This window comes from Sus scrofa, chromosome 15 (genome assembly GCF_054392235.1).
Source record: "Sus scrofa isolate SSC_HxYL_T2T_F1_AM1 chromosome 15, Sscrofa_HxYL_maternal_Yorkshire_Landrace_v2.0, whole genome shotgun sequence".
Taxonomy (NCBI): Eukaryota; Metazoa; Chordata; class Mammalia; order Artiodactyla; family Suidae; genus Sus; species Sus scrofa.
The window spans coordinates 22,145,874-22,164,410 of NC_139397.1; the positions used below are offsets into that span (position 1 = coordinate 22,145,874).

At 38.9% G+C, this 18,537-nt stretch overlaps 1 protein-coding gene across 7 annotated transcripts in view; it reads right to left on the reverse strand.

Annotated features, from left to right (window-relative positions):
* Positions 1 to 14,179: 14,179 nt before the first annotated feature.
* The window catches only part of ARHGAP15 (Rho GTPase activating protein 15), a 623,564-nt gene continuing 619,206 nt past the window's right edge, over positions 14,180 to 18,537 (reverse strand). For all 7 annotated transcript variants that reach the window (XM_084998895.1, XM_021076335.2, XM_084998893.1 and 4 more), the window contains one exon: positions 14,180 to 14,543. In XM_084998895.1, coding sequence (XP_084855021.1) covers positions 14,360 to 14,543 — 184 coding nt within the window. In that variant the 3' untranslated portion in view covers positions 14,180 to 14,359. The remainder of the gene's footprint in view (positions 14,544 to 18,537) is intronic.

Genomic DNA, 18,537 nt, shown 5'->3' on the forward strand with positions numbered 1-18,537 from the left:
TCTAGGTTGTTCATTTCAGGTTTTGCTTCAAATTTAAAAGCTGTCTTCCTTTCTTTCACTCATGTACTTGGTCAGTCATCGATCCCTTTCATAAAAGGCATATTTCAATGGAGCTGAGTTTCAACTCTAAGAGATGAGACTGATAGTCATACTATTTACAGCAATCCTTGCTATAAACTGGAATTTCATGGATATGAGAGTTGAAAATGAAGTCAAAATTTTATTTTAGTTACACATGCACACACTCACATATTTGTGTGTATGTATATATATGTATATGTATGTAGATATATATGTATGTATATATGAGGGAGTATATATCTTAAGAGAGTTTGGCAAAAGATATCAAATGAAAGTGGGAAAACAGGAAGCAGCAAGTGAGTACTATTAAGATTCCCATAAAATTTTGGATTTGAGCTAACCAAGGCTGATCTCCATGAAATAGACAAGAAGTGTTATCTTAGGATCTACTTTATTTAGTGTTTTGTTTCTCTAAGTAGCCAGGGCAGTGTTTCTTGAGTGAGTGACATGTTTTGACATCAGTCCCCCTGTGGGGCCCTGTCCCTCGCCTCACTCATGCACCCTACCACTAAGTTTTCCATGTTGGTCCAGGGGTACCCATCCTCTCGTACCCATCCTGGGTATTCCTAGTAGCTCTCACTCATCAATATTCCCTGAAAGATGAATCATCCTTATTGTTTTCTGGTGAAAAATGCAAATCAGGGCTACCGCACTCATTAATGTAAAATAGCCAATGTCCTAGCTGTAACAAGTAGTACATTTTCATTTTAAAAGGCCTGTTTCACCCTACCCGCCCCCGCACCCCTTCCCCATGATGACTCTATGTGAATTCTAGGCATCATGCCATAAATATAGGGGAAATATTTTAGGGAAATAATTTTTCTATGTGTCTCAAAGCAAGTATGTTGCTGCTTTTTCTTTCTGTGTTATAATTCTGGTATTCAGATGATCAGGTTGTATCCAATCCGGACACTGAGAAATGTGTGAACCTGCTTTTTTATGGAAGTGTGTAGATAGTATTTTAACTTTCACTGTTGATTGGGAATAGAGGTTTTTTTTTTTTTTTTTTGGAATGAAGGCAGATAAAGAACATAATTTAGGCATAAGTAAGATAGGCAAGAATTTTTTTAATTGTAGCCATGACACTGAAAATTAAAAGAGAGAAAATTTTTAAAAATTGAGACACAGAGATTAACAACTTGAATCAATGGAAATAACATTTGACATGAACATATATAGGTGTCTGTTTTCTCTCATTTGCTGCTGAGATGTCATTTTATTCAATGCATTGGAATGTCAGCTTGAGGGCTTTAAAATATAGGTAACCGGCTAGAATAACAGTGATAACAGTAACTGTAACACTATAGGTTTTTTTGAAGACTTCCTCAGGAATTTGAAGAATTTAAAAGCTAACAACAAAAAATCAATTTATGGATATAGAGGGCAGTTCTATAAGTCACTAGTGCTCACCTGGGAGCATGGATTTACTTGTAGAAATTTTAAAAAGATCATCTAAAGGGATAGGAGAGATTAGGTGATAAAATGGAAAATTTCTCAGATTACATAGGTCTCCTTTATGATCTCTCTTTTTTATTCTTTTATAGATATAACTGAGGGTCACCTTGTGGTAGGAAAAGCAGGAATATCATTGGGCCTCAGATTTGCTTAGAAAGGTAGATAAAGCTCTTCTCTATTGTCAAGTAAATGAGAATGCACTGGGGCCTGTTAACTCCAGTCCATTGGAATATTTTCTGATGGTTCTTGTTGCTTATTTTGCTTCTTTATGTGCCAGGTCCATTTGAGAGCAGTGGTCATTCATGATAATTCCTCCCTCCCTCAGTCTTGCTCATGAAAACTGATTTATCTTTCATATTTCTTAAATGTTCTGTGAGTTGATTGATGGTTAGGTGAGCTAATTAATGAAAAGCCACATTTTTATGATACAATGTAATTTTACCTTCAGTATAATTTCTGGGTGCTATATCTGTACCAGTAGCTTTTCAGGTATCTCTTTAAAAAATTAACAGTTGAAATGAGATGATGTCTGGGATTTGCTTTAAAATACTCAGTGGGAGGGAGTTCCCACTGTGGCTCAGCGGGCTGTTAATCCAACTAGTACATGAGGCTGCAGGTTTGATTCCTGGCCTTGCTCAGTGGGTTAATGATCTCGTGTTGTTGTGGCTGCAGCGAAGGCCTGCAGCTGCAGCTCTGATTCAACCCCTAGCCTGGGAATTTCCATGTGCCTCATGTGTGGCCCTAAAAAGCAAAAACAAACAAACAAACAACAACAAAACCCAAACCAAAAAATACTCAGGGGGATAAAGGGGCAGATAGATAAGATTAGAAAAATAGTAAGTACTTGTTAATAGTAAGTACTAAGCAATGACTACTTGAGCTTTATTATACTAGTCTATCTACTTTGGAATATGTGTAAACTTTCCTTCCTGCATTTCCTAGTTAGAATTCTTCCATATTTTTTTTCTTATTAAATATTTGGTTACCTTGAAATATGACTCATATGAGAGAGAACAAATATTTGATTTCTTTCCTTTATGTATCAGTTTTCAGAGAACTGCTTTGTTTTTTATGTAATCTTTTTGGTGAGGAGTGGATTTTTGTTTCTTTTTGTTAGTATTATTACTTGATTTTAAAAAATATATTTGATATCTTTCAATCCATTGCAATTATAATATATTTTGATGCTTAAATTTTCCCATCTTTGGCCAGTGGAAGTCTCTTCAAATTGGCTCCTGTGTCCTTTTGACAGGGTCACATTAGTCTTTGGTGGCTTTCTTGTCTTTGGTCACAATGAGCAGCTCCAAGTCATCTTGTGCATTTCCCGTCCAAGTCCTAGACTCTGTTCCCTCTCCAAGAGCTCAGGGCTTATTCCCCTAAGCCATGGAGGTATCTGCCTGTTTTAACTATGTGGAGGGACACTGTGAAGTAAGGTCGCATTGTGATGATACGGGCTAGCAGAAATGGGAATGTTTCCTTGGAGGAGCTGCTGCCAGACATCATTGTTCATTCCCGTGGGTGGCCTGGGCTTCTCACAGATATCACTTATTCTTACAGTGAGCCCATGCCAGCCTGCTAGCTTTTTTAACCTGTTCCAGACTTATTTTGGCTTGCAAACATGGATCCTGCTGGCTTCTCTATGTGTTAGTTTCAGTGGCTCAATCTTTGCCCTTCCAATCTTTCTAGTGCCCAACCTCATCCATGGAGTAATTGGCCTCTGAGTTATAGTTGGCCCACATTCTTCCACTCAGTGTCTAAGTTAGAAAGTCAGAATCAAACATTGGCATCATAATCTTCATCAACTAACTTGTCTTGATAACATTTTTAGGCTCAATAGTGATTACTAGAATAGGAGTTAACCAAGTAGTGCACACTTCTAATCAAGGGCTTTGCACACACAATCTCATTGTCTCACTTTATCCTCACCACCAAACTGTGAAGTGCATGTTACTCTCCCTATTTTACAGGTGAGCACACTGAGGCCAAAGGAGGTCAGGTTACTCATTTAAGGAGCTGGGAATCCCACAGAAGACTCTGAGGAGCCAAAGCTGACAACTTCAACCACCATTTAATGTTTCCTCTATTGCTCAGGAATGCCAGATACAAAGAGATAAGACATAGGTGTTTTTCTCAAGGAGTTTATAACCCTAACTGAGAAAGATAGGATCTTCACAGGAAAAAAAAAAAAGTCAAACATGAAGAGGCGTATGACTAGAGACATAATTGTTTCCCTTCCGATCCACTTACCCAGTGCTGTCAGATTAATTTTACTAACACGTTTTTGCTCTCATTACCCCCCTGCTTAAAACTTCAGAGGTTCCCCACTGCCTTCAGGATAAAGTCCAACTTGCTTGCTTGGCATTTCAGGGCTTCCAAAATTTGGCCCTTACCTATCTTCTCATGTGTGAAATTCCACTGCAAAGCTGGCTTGTGAACTGGGTTTCTAAGCCAAAGGACACGTCTGGTGCTCTATGCTTTTGTGTCCTAGAAATATTGTCACATAAGGGCAGCCAAGTTTTACTTAGTTCCACCTTTGAAAAGATGGTCCATAAAAGATTTAAAGTCAGTTATCACTCTGACCCCTTCTCTGTTAGGACTCTCCATTGTAGTCAGGCATGTCTCATTCTCCAAATATATCTTAACAATTTCTGCCTCTGGGCCTTTGCTCTTGTTACAATCTTGTCTTGATGCCTTCCTTTTTTCCTGACCTGCCTTTCTTCAAGAATGCCATCTTGGAGCCTCTCTGGATTTCTTCAGGCTCTTGTTTAATAGGAAGTCATTTGAAATTCCTCAGATCTTATTATCTGTATCAATTACCATATATAGTCTTAGATTACCACTTACACATATTTAAAATTGTACTTGGTCTTTTTCTAATTATGAGAGTAACAAATGCTCAAAGCAAAATCTTGGGGATGTGCCAGGCACAATGGGAGAAAATGAGTTACTGATAATCTCACAACCCAAAGATAACGACTGCTAATATTCTGTTGTGTGTGTACATACACATTACAGCCTATATAACAACAATGGCACCATTCTTCCTATGATTTCATAAGTTGTTTTTTCTCTTAGGAAAATTTCTCTTGTTGATAGAATTCATACACATAGATTTTAAATGTCTTCACTGTACCTCATCATATAAATGTTCCCCTGCTTAGTTATTCAACTTTATACTACTAGATATTTATTTTGTTTTTCTATTATACGTTGCCATAAGGAGTGCCCCTTGTGACTAAGCAGTAACGAACCCGTGGCCTCGCTCAGCGGGTTAAGGATCTGGCATTGCTGTGGCTGTGGTGTAGACCAGCAGTTGCAGCTCCGATTCCATCCCTAGCCTGGGAACTTGTGTAAGATGCAACTGAGGCTCTAGAAAGCAAAAATAAAAAATAAAAAAGTTGCAATAAATATACTTTGGACTTAGCTTTTTAATGTGGAGGAACTCAAAATATTTGTCTAAAGGTAGATATTGATATACCTGCTTCCGAACCACTTCCATCTCTATTCCCTTGGACTTATATATAATGTTTCTAAGTTTACGTTTCCTCACCTTTGAAATATTTGTTAAATCACTGCTATATATCACAGTCTTGTTGTAAGATAAATGGCACATGGTAAGTCAGTAAGAAATGTGGGTTACTATTTTTATTTTCTGGCCTCACATCTTTTCACCTTTGACTAGATCATAAATCCCTTAAGGGAGAGACTTGGTCTCTTGGAGCTTGTGTTTCTGGTCTTCATGTCTGTCCCACTGTATTATAAGTAATTGGTGGTTAATAGCTATTTGTTAATGATCATTATAATGATGCCTTCATAGTTACTGTAGCTCACTGCGTAGGAAGTTACTCAGCAATGCAAATCTAAAACTTTCCTTGTGACTTAAAAACTTTAAACTTGTCTCTTTTCATCCAAATGCTCATTTTTGTGTGCTAACCTTAGTTTTCTAACATTCTAATTTCCCCTGTATTTTTTCCATTTCAGTCATTGCCATTTTTGTTGATTGGCCCTTCTAGTGGTAGATTGTGTTCTAATAGAAGGATTTGGGAGGATCTATGCTACCCTCATGGGATGGTATTTCTAGGGCACTAATGCATGGCACTGGGAAACACATCTTTGGCTGAGCTAGCCAGTTCAAAAGCCAGATTCTCAGCAGAATTTCACACATGCAAATGAACCATTGTGATCCCGGTCATGAAAATTCATGGAATGGTGGCTAGTTCAGTGTGGACGACCTGTCAATTTGGCAGCCAATCATTTAGTTAAACATCCAAATTACTGGACAGTTCCTCAGACTAAAGCTAGTCTTCCTGCTTGTTACCGAGTTCTATGTAATCCTATTAAAAGCAAAGACAACGTTCTCTTTGATTTGTGACCGCTAATGGTGTGGGAGCACAGGACATGTGTCTGGCACAGTTGAAAAGTAGGCATTGTGAAAATGGACTGTTTGTATTACTACTGGATTTATTCTTAATACTAAATATCTTCCATGAGTGACATGCAAAATATCTTAATTTCACCCGTGCCTCTATTTACTATTTTCATTATTTATAAATGGGAATTCCTCTAAGGGTTGCATCACCATTTTTTGGTTGTCCTAATTGAGTTTGTGTATTTCACTCCTTGGACCAGCCTTTCCTGTCAGGCAATCAGAAAGAAAGCCATGGAGACTTCTTGAGGCCTGGTATAGGCCTTGGGATTTGATTGAAAGAGACCCATTTGTAGTTTAATTTTGACATAAGATTGTAGTCTTGCTGTCCTGGGAAGTGAACCCAGAACAGTAATTCCTAGGCATGGAACTTTCTGAGAAATTTTGTGATGAAAACTCTAGATTTTAATTTTAGAAAAGTGCACAAACAATTAAGCATGAAAGTTTTGAGATTTCATTTACCTGCCAAAGCCCAGGGATCCAGGGAAACAGGAATTTTAGGTTAAAAGTCCTGCTGTGAGTGTGAGGGTGGGGAGCAGGAATAAAGAGAGACAAGAGAAACACAGAGACAGAAAAAGACCAAGACGGAGAGGCAGGGAAAAAGCTAAATACAGAGGCAGAGGAAGATTGAGTGACGGGAAATAGATATAACTCCAGTTCTCTGAGTATAACACAATTTCTCAACACTGTGCTCAATTAGTTTCCAATAAACACGTCCTGATGTTCATAACCCTGTCTTCTTCTGGTGAATAAAAGCTCTCATATGAGAGACATAATACATCCCACACCTGAGGATTTTTGGCATTAGTATTGAGAAACTCTATAGGGACAAAGATTTCATTTTAAAGGCAAGTATGTAGGCTGTTTGAAAACACAGTATTATATGTTAAAGAACTATTTGGCTTATAAGTGAAAAGGCCTTCTGTGTATACTGAAGACCATTGATCAAATAATCGTACTAAAAATGCTATTGACCAAGAAGACTTAGCCCCTATTTTTCAACAGTTTTTATATAATGCTATCATATTTTATTCCCACAGTAGTCCTGATGCTAGGTAGGGGAGAAATTGTTCTATGTATTTTACCTTTAAAGAAATGGAGACAGGAGTTCCCGTCGTGGCGCCGAGGTTAATGAATCCAACTAGGAACCATGAGGTTGCGGGTTCGATCCCTGCCCTTGCTCAGTGGGTTAACGATCCGGCATTGCCGTGAGCTGTGGTGTATGTCGCAGATGCGGCTCGGATCCCGCATTGCTGTGGCTCTGGTGTAGGCTGGCAGCTACAGCTCCGATGAGACCCCTAGCCTGGGAATGTCCATATGCCACGGGAGTGGCCCAAGAAATGGCAAAAAGACAAAACAAAAAAAAAAAAAAAAAAAAAAAAAAAAAAGAAATGGAGACAGAATAGGTATAGAGGCTTTCCTGGAATCATAGATAACTCACTAAAACAGTGAGCTCTAGAAACCTGATTTTCCAATCTTTGATTTCAGGCTGAATCTATATATCCTTGTTGATAGTAACATCCATAGAACCATCATAAATCCATTTGCTTCCTAAAATGAAATATAGGAAGCAAAATAGTGTTCTTGAAATGTGACAAAAGAATAGAATCAGAGAAGTTTATAGTGTAGGCAGTCCTGGAGAGAAATACTAATCTGACCTCCTCATGGTAAAAATGAAGACTTGTCCCAGATGGCTTGAGACTAAAGCAGGTTGTCTGGCTGGCCTGCAGGAACGTGCAAAGTTGACAAGTCGAATACAATGAGGACTTGCCCCTGACTTTCTTGCTTTTGTTTAATAAGGAAGAAGTGGGACATAAAAGCATCTATTTTATGTCTTAGGTAATTTAGGTGGAATGATTTGGAGATAATTTTGAAATATTAGGTATGAGTCAAATTCAGTCCTCTACTTAGACCATGCCTGGAAAGTTTAAAGTTCCAAGAGAGTTTCTCAGAAATAGTTTTTTTTTTTTTTTTTTTTTTTTTAATAGGATCATGTATAGTTCTTCACATTCTGTTGGCCCAGGAAAATTTACATGGCTATAATAAGAAAGTATGACAGAATAATCGCTCTGCTTCTCAGGCTGTAATAGAGAATCCTAGGTTAGACGTGGGAATATATGTATCAAAGATGGATATATAATATATGCATCTATATTCATACACACCCACATCTATATATAAGTATAAAAATTAGGCCTTCGGGTTATTTAAACACTCCTCATTTATAACTTGCTTTTGGGGAATTATTTAGTTATGCAAGATATCACCACATTCAGTATTTTTTTAATAATAAACATGTCTAGTCAAAGAAGGCATTAATGAAGCAATTCCCCAAATAAAACAGTCCATGATATCTGAGTTGCAGCAGAGAGAGAGTGTGGTCTTTGTAGTCTAATCAAGATCACAAGACTTGTTTTGAGCGTCTGTCATCTTTAATTTTACGGCACTTCATTTCAGAGTAGGACTGCCAGGGTCATATGCAATTAAAACACAGGCAAGATTTGTCTTGTGAAATCTTAACATAAAAAGTAATGTGTTACTCCATTTTAACTTTTCTACTGAACTCTGTGAACTCACTAATTACTTTTCCCCCCTCTTGTCACCTTTTTGATATGACATGTATTTTATAGAGGAGATAGAAGTTTGGAATTTTTTTTATATCATGCATACGATTGAGGATAACAAAATTAAACCAGAGAAAAGAGAAACGCATTTTTCAGAAATACATTTTTTTTACAAATAATCTGAGTACTCCAGCTTCAATTACAAAGACGCTCATAGATCAAATTCTAGGAAATAACTGTTAATCTGCTTAAGTAGAGCAGGTAGGAATGTAATAACGGACCAGAGATTTTATGGAGGCCAGGATGGTGAACTGGAGTTTATTCTCAGGGGTGTGGGGCAAAGGGGCTTTGAGGCGATTGGCTGTGAAAAGCATTAAAAGCCAGCACCAACGTGGAGATTTGGAGCGAGAGGAGGGTTGTTCCATCTTAGTGATCAGTAAATTGCATAGACCCTTATTAACCTTATTGATAAGGAGCTTAAGGAAGTCCCATTCAGGCCGCAATATATTCTTCTTTTTGTTCTCCCGTCTGTCTCTGCCCGCACTGCCAGCCTCTTTGTAAGCAGAGCCTTTATGCGGCACCTCAACATTCAGCAGGAGTAGCGGCGCCTTTAAGTTCCAGCAGCGGAAGGGCGCACTGAGCAGCCTGGGCACAGGGGGCTCAGACCCATCGCACTGGTGCTGTGGGCACCTGGGGGATGTTTGCAAATGTTGTGCTTAAAGAATCTTTTATATTACTCCTCTTTCAATGCAGCTGGGGTCTAGAGGGATCAGGGGATTATTTTTGATACCTGTCGAAAAGAGTTATGTCTACACTGATTTTCCATCCCTCACTACTAATTAACCTTATTGTATACAGGAAACAGTCTATTTAATACCTGCATTCTTTCTGTAATGCCAAGTAAAATGAAATCCAGTGTGAAATCTAGTTAGCGTTTGCCTTTTTGAAGTCATTTTTAAGTTTCCAGTTTTAGTGACTGTGACCTCAGAACTGATAGCTAGAAAAATGGTGAGAGCAAACCAATTTTGGTTTCAATTGTACTCTTCACCCCCCTCCCACTTAAAAGCTGTCTTTCACCTGGACTTGGGAGGAGACATTACCAACAGAGCTGGACCCTCATTTCCTGGAGCCTTCCCTTGGACTTCTTCCTGCAGTTCTAAGTCTTCTCTCCTAGCCTCACGGGCTGGCCCCTGGCCCACTGACTGTTTCTCTCCTCAGCAGCTGAGAATCTCTCTCCTCTTCCTTTACAGCCATGGAAGCTTGAGTTTGACCCAGGACCACACCATGGCAAAGCTGTGCAGCAGCACTGCAAATAGGTGCTGAAGGAAAGGAAAGAATCTGAGCCCAGGGTTAAAATACTGAAAGAAATCCCATTGGTGGAATATTTGCGAGGGAAAAAAAGGTAGGGCCTAGCGATAAAGAGCAGAAATTAAACTGTGCAAAATGTCACCAAATGATGTGGAAAAATCCACACGTCTTCAAGTCTGCTGCACAATATGGACTTAGAACACATTTTGCTAGTGATGTGAGAATGGTTAGCGCAAGTCCTGCTCTTAGAATGTGAGTGTGCGTGTCTCAAGTAAACTTGTCAGCTTAAATGGTGCCAGAGGAAAGTGAGGAATTTTCAGGCCCCTGCTTTGTATTTGCCGAATCTCTTAGCTTTTGAGATTTTTCATACATGGGTCAAAAAGCCTATGCTCTATAGCCTTTATATGACACATAAACTGAATTTGATGGTGCAGGGAAGGCAAGTGGAAGATGCCAGTGGGTGTCACAGATGCCTGGGCTCTGCCACACCCAAAGCAGGACATCAGAATTTGCTGTTAAGACTTGGATGAATTAGGTTAGTGAATCTCATGGACTATCTACTGTCGAGCTTTCGGAAAGAAGCATTTCTTGTGGACTTAAACTTCAAGAGAGTTAGCTGCAGGTATATCTGTTAGATGATCCTTAGAGGTGAGACCAGGAGTCAGGAAAGATACCAGTGGGTTGAGACTACATGTAACTTGCTAGATTAGTTGATAAGAAACCCGACCGTGGATCATATTCATATATAAGTTGCTCATGTTCTGGGTGTCTGTCTTGGTTCAGTCATCCAACAAGTGTATACAGAGCACCAACTCTGAGCATAGTGTTACCTCTCTCCCTCACTGCTTTCTTAACACTATCCTAATTGAATGAAGAGTGTTCTATAGAATCAAGCTGATTGCTTAAGGATTTCGTGGACCCTGCACTATCATATGGCTTTCAATTACTAGCTGTGGCATGGTGATCCTGTCATATGGCACATGCTAAGTAAAGTCAGACATGCAACTTATAGGATGGAATAAATACTGTCTCCAAGAAGCTTTTTGTGTAAGAAAGAGGGGCAACTTCCTAAGTCCTGGGTAGGTAAATCTATGCTGAAATGGAATGAACTAACCAGCTTAGTCCAGGGAGACTGTTTTGGACTTGTGGTTCCATTATGTTAAGGTTATAATTTCTTAAAAGTTTTCACTTATCGTAATATATAAATGCTTCTAAGGGATTATCTATTGCATTCCTATAAAATGTTAAAAAATGCACTCATGCTGTATGCCTGTGTGTATATACCCCAGCTACCTCTACCCCGACATATAAACGTATGGGAGAAAATACCAGTGTCCTCAAAGTATTCTGTTTCTTCTGTCTGCTGGTGAATTTAGCGATCCTCTTTCTTAAGCAATAAAGTTTCTCATTTTACAACCTCCACTAAATCTCTTCTGCCTATAGGATAAAATCTAAACATTTTATTACATCCTATATCTGACCCCAATATCTTTCCCAACTCTATTCCCCAAAATTGCCAGGCACACACTTCACGTGAGCTTCTCTTTTTTTCTTGGAGATGTTAGGTCTTTCTCAACTTTGTCCATGCCATTCCTGCTCCCTTGTATGTGTTTCTCCACTTTTCTTGTCTGGTTAATTTTATAATGGGGCACCTTGGTCAAGATTAGATTGAAAGAGTTACCTTTCTCATGAAGCTTCCCCTGACTCCCCCAGGCACAATTTGTTTTTTGGTTCTGTCGACCCACTGAACTTTCTTAATATCTCTGTACTAGCTTCTGCTTCCTCATTCCTTCAAAAATATCTTTTGATCAATATACCTGGAAAAAAATACTTTTTGAGCATTTCTATGCTTCAGGGGCTACAGGGTTATCAAGATGGCTGAGTTCCTGGTCTGAGGTTGAACTGTCACTAATCCTTAGGGGATCATCTCCCTTTCTGGAATATGAAACTGTGAAGTACAGTAATATTTACCTTACTTTGTATTTATTTGATAAGTAGAGTCTAGCTTTGCATCTGGCTCAAATAAGGCGGTTAAGAAATGCTCATTTTTTTAAAATGTCTTATCGAGGGAGAATGTTGATCAATTTTATGAAATCTAACCCCTTAGTAAGGCAACCTAGTGTACCTACAGTCTTGGCTTTTAAGCTTGGAACAGTTGATTTACCATCGTCACTGTCTCTGAGATGTCATTGAATCTGATGACCTTCCCGTATAACTCTTTTTATGCCCTTAGTGTGTGTAAGTCAGATCCCTGAGGGGTGCCTTGGCTCAGCATCTTGGAGCAGTCTTTTCCCAGAGAGGACACGGTCTCTGATTAAATGCCCTTAGCAGGCAGGGACAGGACATAGCTAGGGTTTGAATCAGGCTAAATCCCATCAGATTGGAAATCAAGAAGTGGCTGCTTTTGAAGATTATAAATCTGGAAAGCAGTAGAGATGGGGGGCTGTGAGTCCCCACTCAAAGCAGGTAGTGCCACTTCTATTTGGCTGTTGGTGTGGCTTCTCTCTGGCTGTTGCTCCTGGAATGGCTTTAAAGATGGACACAGGAAGGCATAAGATTTTAACGCTGGGACTGCTTGACCTAATCCTCCCCTTTCAAAAGAAGTAATGGGAGCCTTGGAGAAGACCTAATTGAGAATATGGAATGCTGTGGATGGAAATGAGGAAGACTGGAAACAGAGTGCCAGAAACTCCCGTTTCATGTCTCCATGTTTTTCCAAACGGCTTAAGTACAACTGTAAATAAAAGAAGAACTTAAAGCTGGCAAGTCTGTTAGCTCACTGGTACCGGTGACTTTAGATCATGGAGTTCTGCCTCTTATGACTTTCCTTGGCTTTGTGGTATTTGTATACGTCCCACTCGATGAAACCACATTTCAGCATTTATTGTGGTTGCTTGTGTTCTTGGCCATAAGCCGACTTGCTGGAGCCTTTGCCAAAGTGAAGACATTCAACAGGAGCAAAGGAAATCTCTCCTTCCTCAGGCAGCTCTAGGGATGCTGGAGCTGCATGCACATCTGGCCATCTCTCAAGTGGCTCTCTCCCTCCACCGTATACCCCATCCATGCAGACAGCCCAGGCCTCTGAGCCTGTTATTGCTCTAAGTGTTTGCTCTTGGATCCATCTTCACGCGTATTATTTACATGCTTTATTTTTCATTTTATGAACAAATCGATAACTAGACTTACTCTTTATCACACTGGATTAGTTTTATTTATTCTGTTTGAATTTGATTAAAAAGCTGTCAAACATAACTCTACATTTTTATCAGCTGAATACTTTCACAAAACCGGGTATGAGATGTGTTCAGCTAGAACATAGTTTTCAAAATAAAACAATGTTTGATATATTCTAGACAGTTATCCTTTTGTTTATCCATGACAATTGAAACTAGCCACCAATTGGATAAGCAATCCAAGTCTAGTCAAGTAATCTTTAGGTATAGGGGAAAATAAAACTTTTAAAAAAGTTCTTTCTAGATGGTGTTAATATAATTCACCAATAAAGCATCCTCAGAAGTATAATAAAAATTCTACAAAAATGACATAGCCAGGGAAAAGGAAGATATACAGTTTGATGAAGATTCAAAATGGATGTCAACATTAAAAACAAACTGTCATGTAATTTCTGCATAAAAGAAAGATCAAAATTGCAGGGCACTAATTTTGCTTCTAATTTATAAGACTATGTTTATGGGACTGCAAATAGTTGATGTAAAAAAGCATATCCAATGGCGAATGTTTTGAACTGTCATTTTTTTTTTTTTTAGAAAAATTGCCATTCAACATGTATTTGTAAATTTTAGCGTACAGAACCAAGGATAGCTGGACTAGATTTACACTTACAAAAATGTTCTTGAAAGATGAAATGTGTCTATTTTGGTTGAGATCCTCGATTTCCTTTGTTCTATTTAAAAATTACTGGAATTCCTGGGTGGCTCAGTGGGTTAAGGATCCAGCGTTGTCACTGCTGTGGTGCGGGCTGGATCTTTGGCCCTGGAACTTCTGCATGCCTTGGGTGTGGCCCTCCAAATTATTAATTTATGCCTTACCTTACCCTCTCTTTTGGTTCTATTTGTGTACACGTGCGCACATGCCTGAAGCAGCCAGGATAGTAAGGATGTTGTATTCCTGTGTATACACACACCCATACTCTCAATCACACTCACACTTACATATTTACACACACAGCCGCATATCCAATGCCCAGGAGTCTCGTTAAGGCTATTTTTGGAAATTCGCTGTCCTCCAGCACATTATTTCCTAGCGTGGAGCATGCATAATGTATGCCTAGAAGTGCTGGAAGGAACAGCACTGAAGGGGTTAATGTAGAACACATATAGGCAAATATTGTCAACTATTTTATTCAAATGTTTGGAACTTAAACACAAAATCATCATTAAGTTTTCACAAAATGAGGCATCTGTCGCTTGAAAGGAAAAAAATATTTCAGAAATATGTTTACAGAAATGTAAAAATATTAGGCATTGAGACAGATGTGAATATACTCTGTAACTTGTCTTGTCTGTCAGTCTTCCTCCAAGCCGAAGATCTTACTGTACTCACTCAGCATGAGCTCCACGATCTGGTTCTGGTAGACCATGTGTACTGCCATATTTCCTGCCTCATTTTCAGCTCGCAGGAGGGTGGGTCCAAATACAATCCCTAAGCTTTGTGTGGACATGAGGTTCTTGGATGCTTTGGCCACTATCCTGTAGAGAGATGGAGAGAGAGAGGATAAAAAGAGAGTCCACTGGACTTTGAATAAGATTGTGGCAACTTCTGAATTGCAAATTTCTGTGTTCTTGAATTCCTTTTCTTAAATTTCAACTTAAAGAAGGAAAGTAAGGGTATTAAGTGGCTTTGGCAAAACAGAGACTGTAACACAAACAAAAAATGCTCAGGTTCCAGAAAAACAACTACCACAACATTATTTAATATTCTACTCTTTATTCTTTACTGTATGGAAATAGAACCTATGACTTCTGGCAGAAGGATTTTATTCCCATAGTACCAGCCGTGGTGATGTTCAACAAGTGTTTGTAGAATTAATGAATGAATAAATAAACAAAAATTAGAACAATTATTGTGGAGAGTTTAGCAAGATTCAGCCTTTGAAGTGGTTATAGTCAATGGAAGAAAGAGGTGAGACATATATAAATACATAAGAAGCCAAACACAAAATGGAACATTATACACCTAACTAATGATGGCGGGTAGAGGTAAAGACTGAAAAGATAATAAAGTTTTTAGTGATAAACTTGAGTAAAGTATTCCTGACAAACGCTAACTGGAATATGTTTTGTTGAGCAGATAGGCTCTAAGGCATTTAGATGTATAACAAAATTCTAAGTGTTCCCGTGCATTTTACTCAGTTTAGCTCACATCTCAATAAACTACAGAAGCTTGTAGCGTTTGCACAGGAAAAGAGTCTCACTGGAATCTATGAAATTTTGCTTGTATTAGGACTGTGTGGAGAGCTGGAATACCAATGAAATGTTAGGATATGATTTTATTAATAGTAACACCTTGCCTGCTTCGACATGGGACTCTTAAAAAGAAAGCCCCATCCTATAAATTGAAACTTAAAAAAAAAAAAAAAAAAAAAACCAAAAAACAATGCTTATTCTCACAATTGAAGCCTCCTTGGTTTTATATTAAAATTAGGGACAGTGAGGTTTTAGTGATGTTAGGGAAATAGGAACAGCATATGGAAGGACAGGGAGCTAAGAAACACTAAACTCTGCATTCCTTGAGACACCCTACGCAAGGGAAATAGAGCGTAGAAAATAAAGCGAAGCAAAGGAACACTATTGCAAGGCAGTGGGGCAGTGGGGTCTCTGGTATTAGAGCCCATGGGAATGTGGGAGCCCTGGTGGGACTTTAGAAGACTCCTTTTGGCATATGTGGACCTACCTGGACCTACCTTGTAACTACAAAGAGTAGGTAGGGAGGAAGGACGACTTGCTCTATTTCCATCCTTGCACTAACCTAGGTCTCTGAAGTGCCATTTCTATGACCAAGAGACCATGCCTTCTCTCTCCAGAAAGAGACTGAGAAGAGCCAAAGCCTTCAATTTGTGACTCCCCACAGCAGAAGTTCACAGTCAGCCAGATGTCCTTGAGTTGCTCAGTATCAATAATAATTAAATATTCTTCTAAGCAACTCTATTTTTTATTTGAAATTTATTTTTATTTTTAAATTTAAGTTGACATATAACTTTTTTTAAGCAACTTTTTTGGTCTCATTTAATCTTCATAACAATCCCATGAGGCCCTTTATACAAATGGGAAACTGAGGCCAACATGGTGCAGGACCTGATATCACACAGTGCTAAGGCTCACACTCTGGCAGGAGGGTTGCAGCACCCATGGAAGCATCATTGCCCTGGAGTGTTAAGACTCCTGTGTTTAATAACTGGGCTAAGTTTCACTCTACCATCCTCCACATGATTACAGATCCTTCTGTAAGAGGGTCTGGATTTTTACTCCTCACTGTAGCGTTGTGATTGACAGCTCAGTTATAATGGATTTATTGTGGGCAAAATGACTCTTAAACTTGGACTAAATATTCAAGATATCCTGCCTTCCATTTCCACTTTTCTCCTTTAAATGGAAAGCATTTGTACCTGTGAGTACTGTTGGCATGACTACATTTCTGGAAGGGATTCTCACATTCTAAAACATCAGTGAATTATCAGAGACTTCGAGTTTAGAGTTTCCTTTGGAATATAAGAAACTGTGCCACTTTGCTACTACATTTACTGAAAGTCTGTAGAATGATTTTAAGACAGTCTCCTAACCTGGAGTGGGAGCAAATGGAGAGAGGCTTTGCTTCCCTTTAACACACCAATTTACCTTGGCTTACAGTCTCTCTTGAGCCTCTCCCAGACCTCCTTATTATAAAAATCACTAGTAAGATTCACCGTGAAAGAAAACAGTTTTTCTATTTCGGTTTTAAAGTAGTACCTTTTTGGGATAACTCATTTGTTGATTCTGCCACAATAATAATTTAAACATTTGTTAAACAAATAACTGATCAATTAATCAAGCACCTATTAGGTAAAAATTACTCTAATAACATTACTCATTAGCAGCAAAGGTCTAAGCTGATAAGATTTATCTAGCAGAGAACAGGGCTCACAGGTCACAGAGCATGAAGAAAGCAGAATTAAAAACAAGAGACTATTGCAAGTATGATGGTGAATGAGTGATGCAGAGGAGGAACTTTAGGACCTGGTGTCCAGGGAGACTGGGAGACATAAAGACAGACTGAAGTTGGACAGTGTATTTTCCTATTTAATAATGGTTATAATTTCAGTTGGGAGCAGGAACAGTGAGATTTGGGGTGGCTGGGAGCCAGAACTGCATCAAACTCAGAAAGGTGAGGCTAGAAATCAAGAGAGGTCCAAGAGCTGATTATTGGAGGGGACAGCAGTGATGGTCAGGAGGTCATGAGGGTAGAAGCCAGAAGAGGTCTTATGGTATCTGAGAAACTGGGGTGATGGAGGGGTGACTCGGCTCTTCAGGGCACTCTGGAAAGATACAGCAGGGGACTCAGTTTTTGAAGAGAGAAAACATGAGATTAGGTGATTTTTTAAACTTTCTCAGAGTTCTTTACATTTTTTCCACTAGACAGCAAAAGGCCTGGTCTGAGAACCCAGAGCAGGGCCAGCTGTAGAAGAGGAAACCAAGGCTGAGTTCCAACAGAGTAAAGAGGAGGAGCCTCAGAGCCCCGCAGGGGAAGGTTTCCTTTCTTGGCAAGTGGAGGTGGGAGAGGACTCCTGTAAGGGATTTCTGCCTATTCATCAAGTTCCTAAATTTCCTGTAGACAGGCATACACTCTGTGCTCTTCCATATGTATGAAGGTGGAACATTCATTCCATCTCAACCTGTGTCTTTTGCGTCCATTTCTCTGCACACTTTCCATGTAATTTTAATAAAACTAGCTTTACTTCATGAGCGCTTTAAAGTCATCTTGTTACAAGTAGATCTGACCAAAAAAATCTAGTTTTGTATTCTTGTTATATAGGAATTACTGCAGGTTAAATTTCCATAGCAGCTTAGAATTTTTTTCCTAAGTTGGGAGAATTAAGTTACTTGCAATAACTTTTAGAAAAATCAAATGTAGTTAAGAAAGAATGTTAAGAAAATGTGGATGTGTGTTATAGAGAATACATGCTATCCTGCCTCTTCACTGTTACAGAATGTGAGCTTGTGTGTGCATGTGTGTGTGTATTTCATTGGCAATTTATGTCTTAAATATCAACCAACCAGCAGTTGGTGAATTGAGAAATCAATCTTTAAGTTAGAAAATATGCTAAAGGTGAACGGCTGTTAGAGGTTGAAGTTATCAACTACGTAAGTATATGATTCATATAGATAGGCAAATATATTTGCATAATGACATTCAAGCTAGATTAAATCCTTTTTTCTTTTCTTTTCTTTTTTTTATTTTTTCTTTTTGGTTTTATTCCATGTGGAAGTTCCCAGGCCAGGGATTGAACCCACACCCCAGCAGTGACCTGAGCCACAGCAGTTACAATGCCAGATCCTTAACACCTTGAGTCACCAGGGAACTCCAGATTAAATCCCTTTAATAATAGGGGGTGATGATAGACATTTCTAGGAAAGAAGGCCCCCCAACTGGGGGTGTCTAGAAAATAAATTCCTGCTGTTGTAAACTTCACTATTCAAATATGAATTT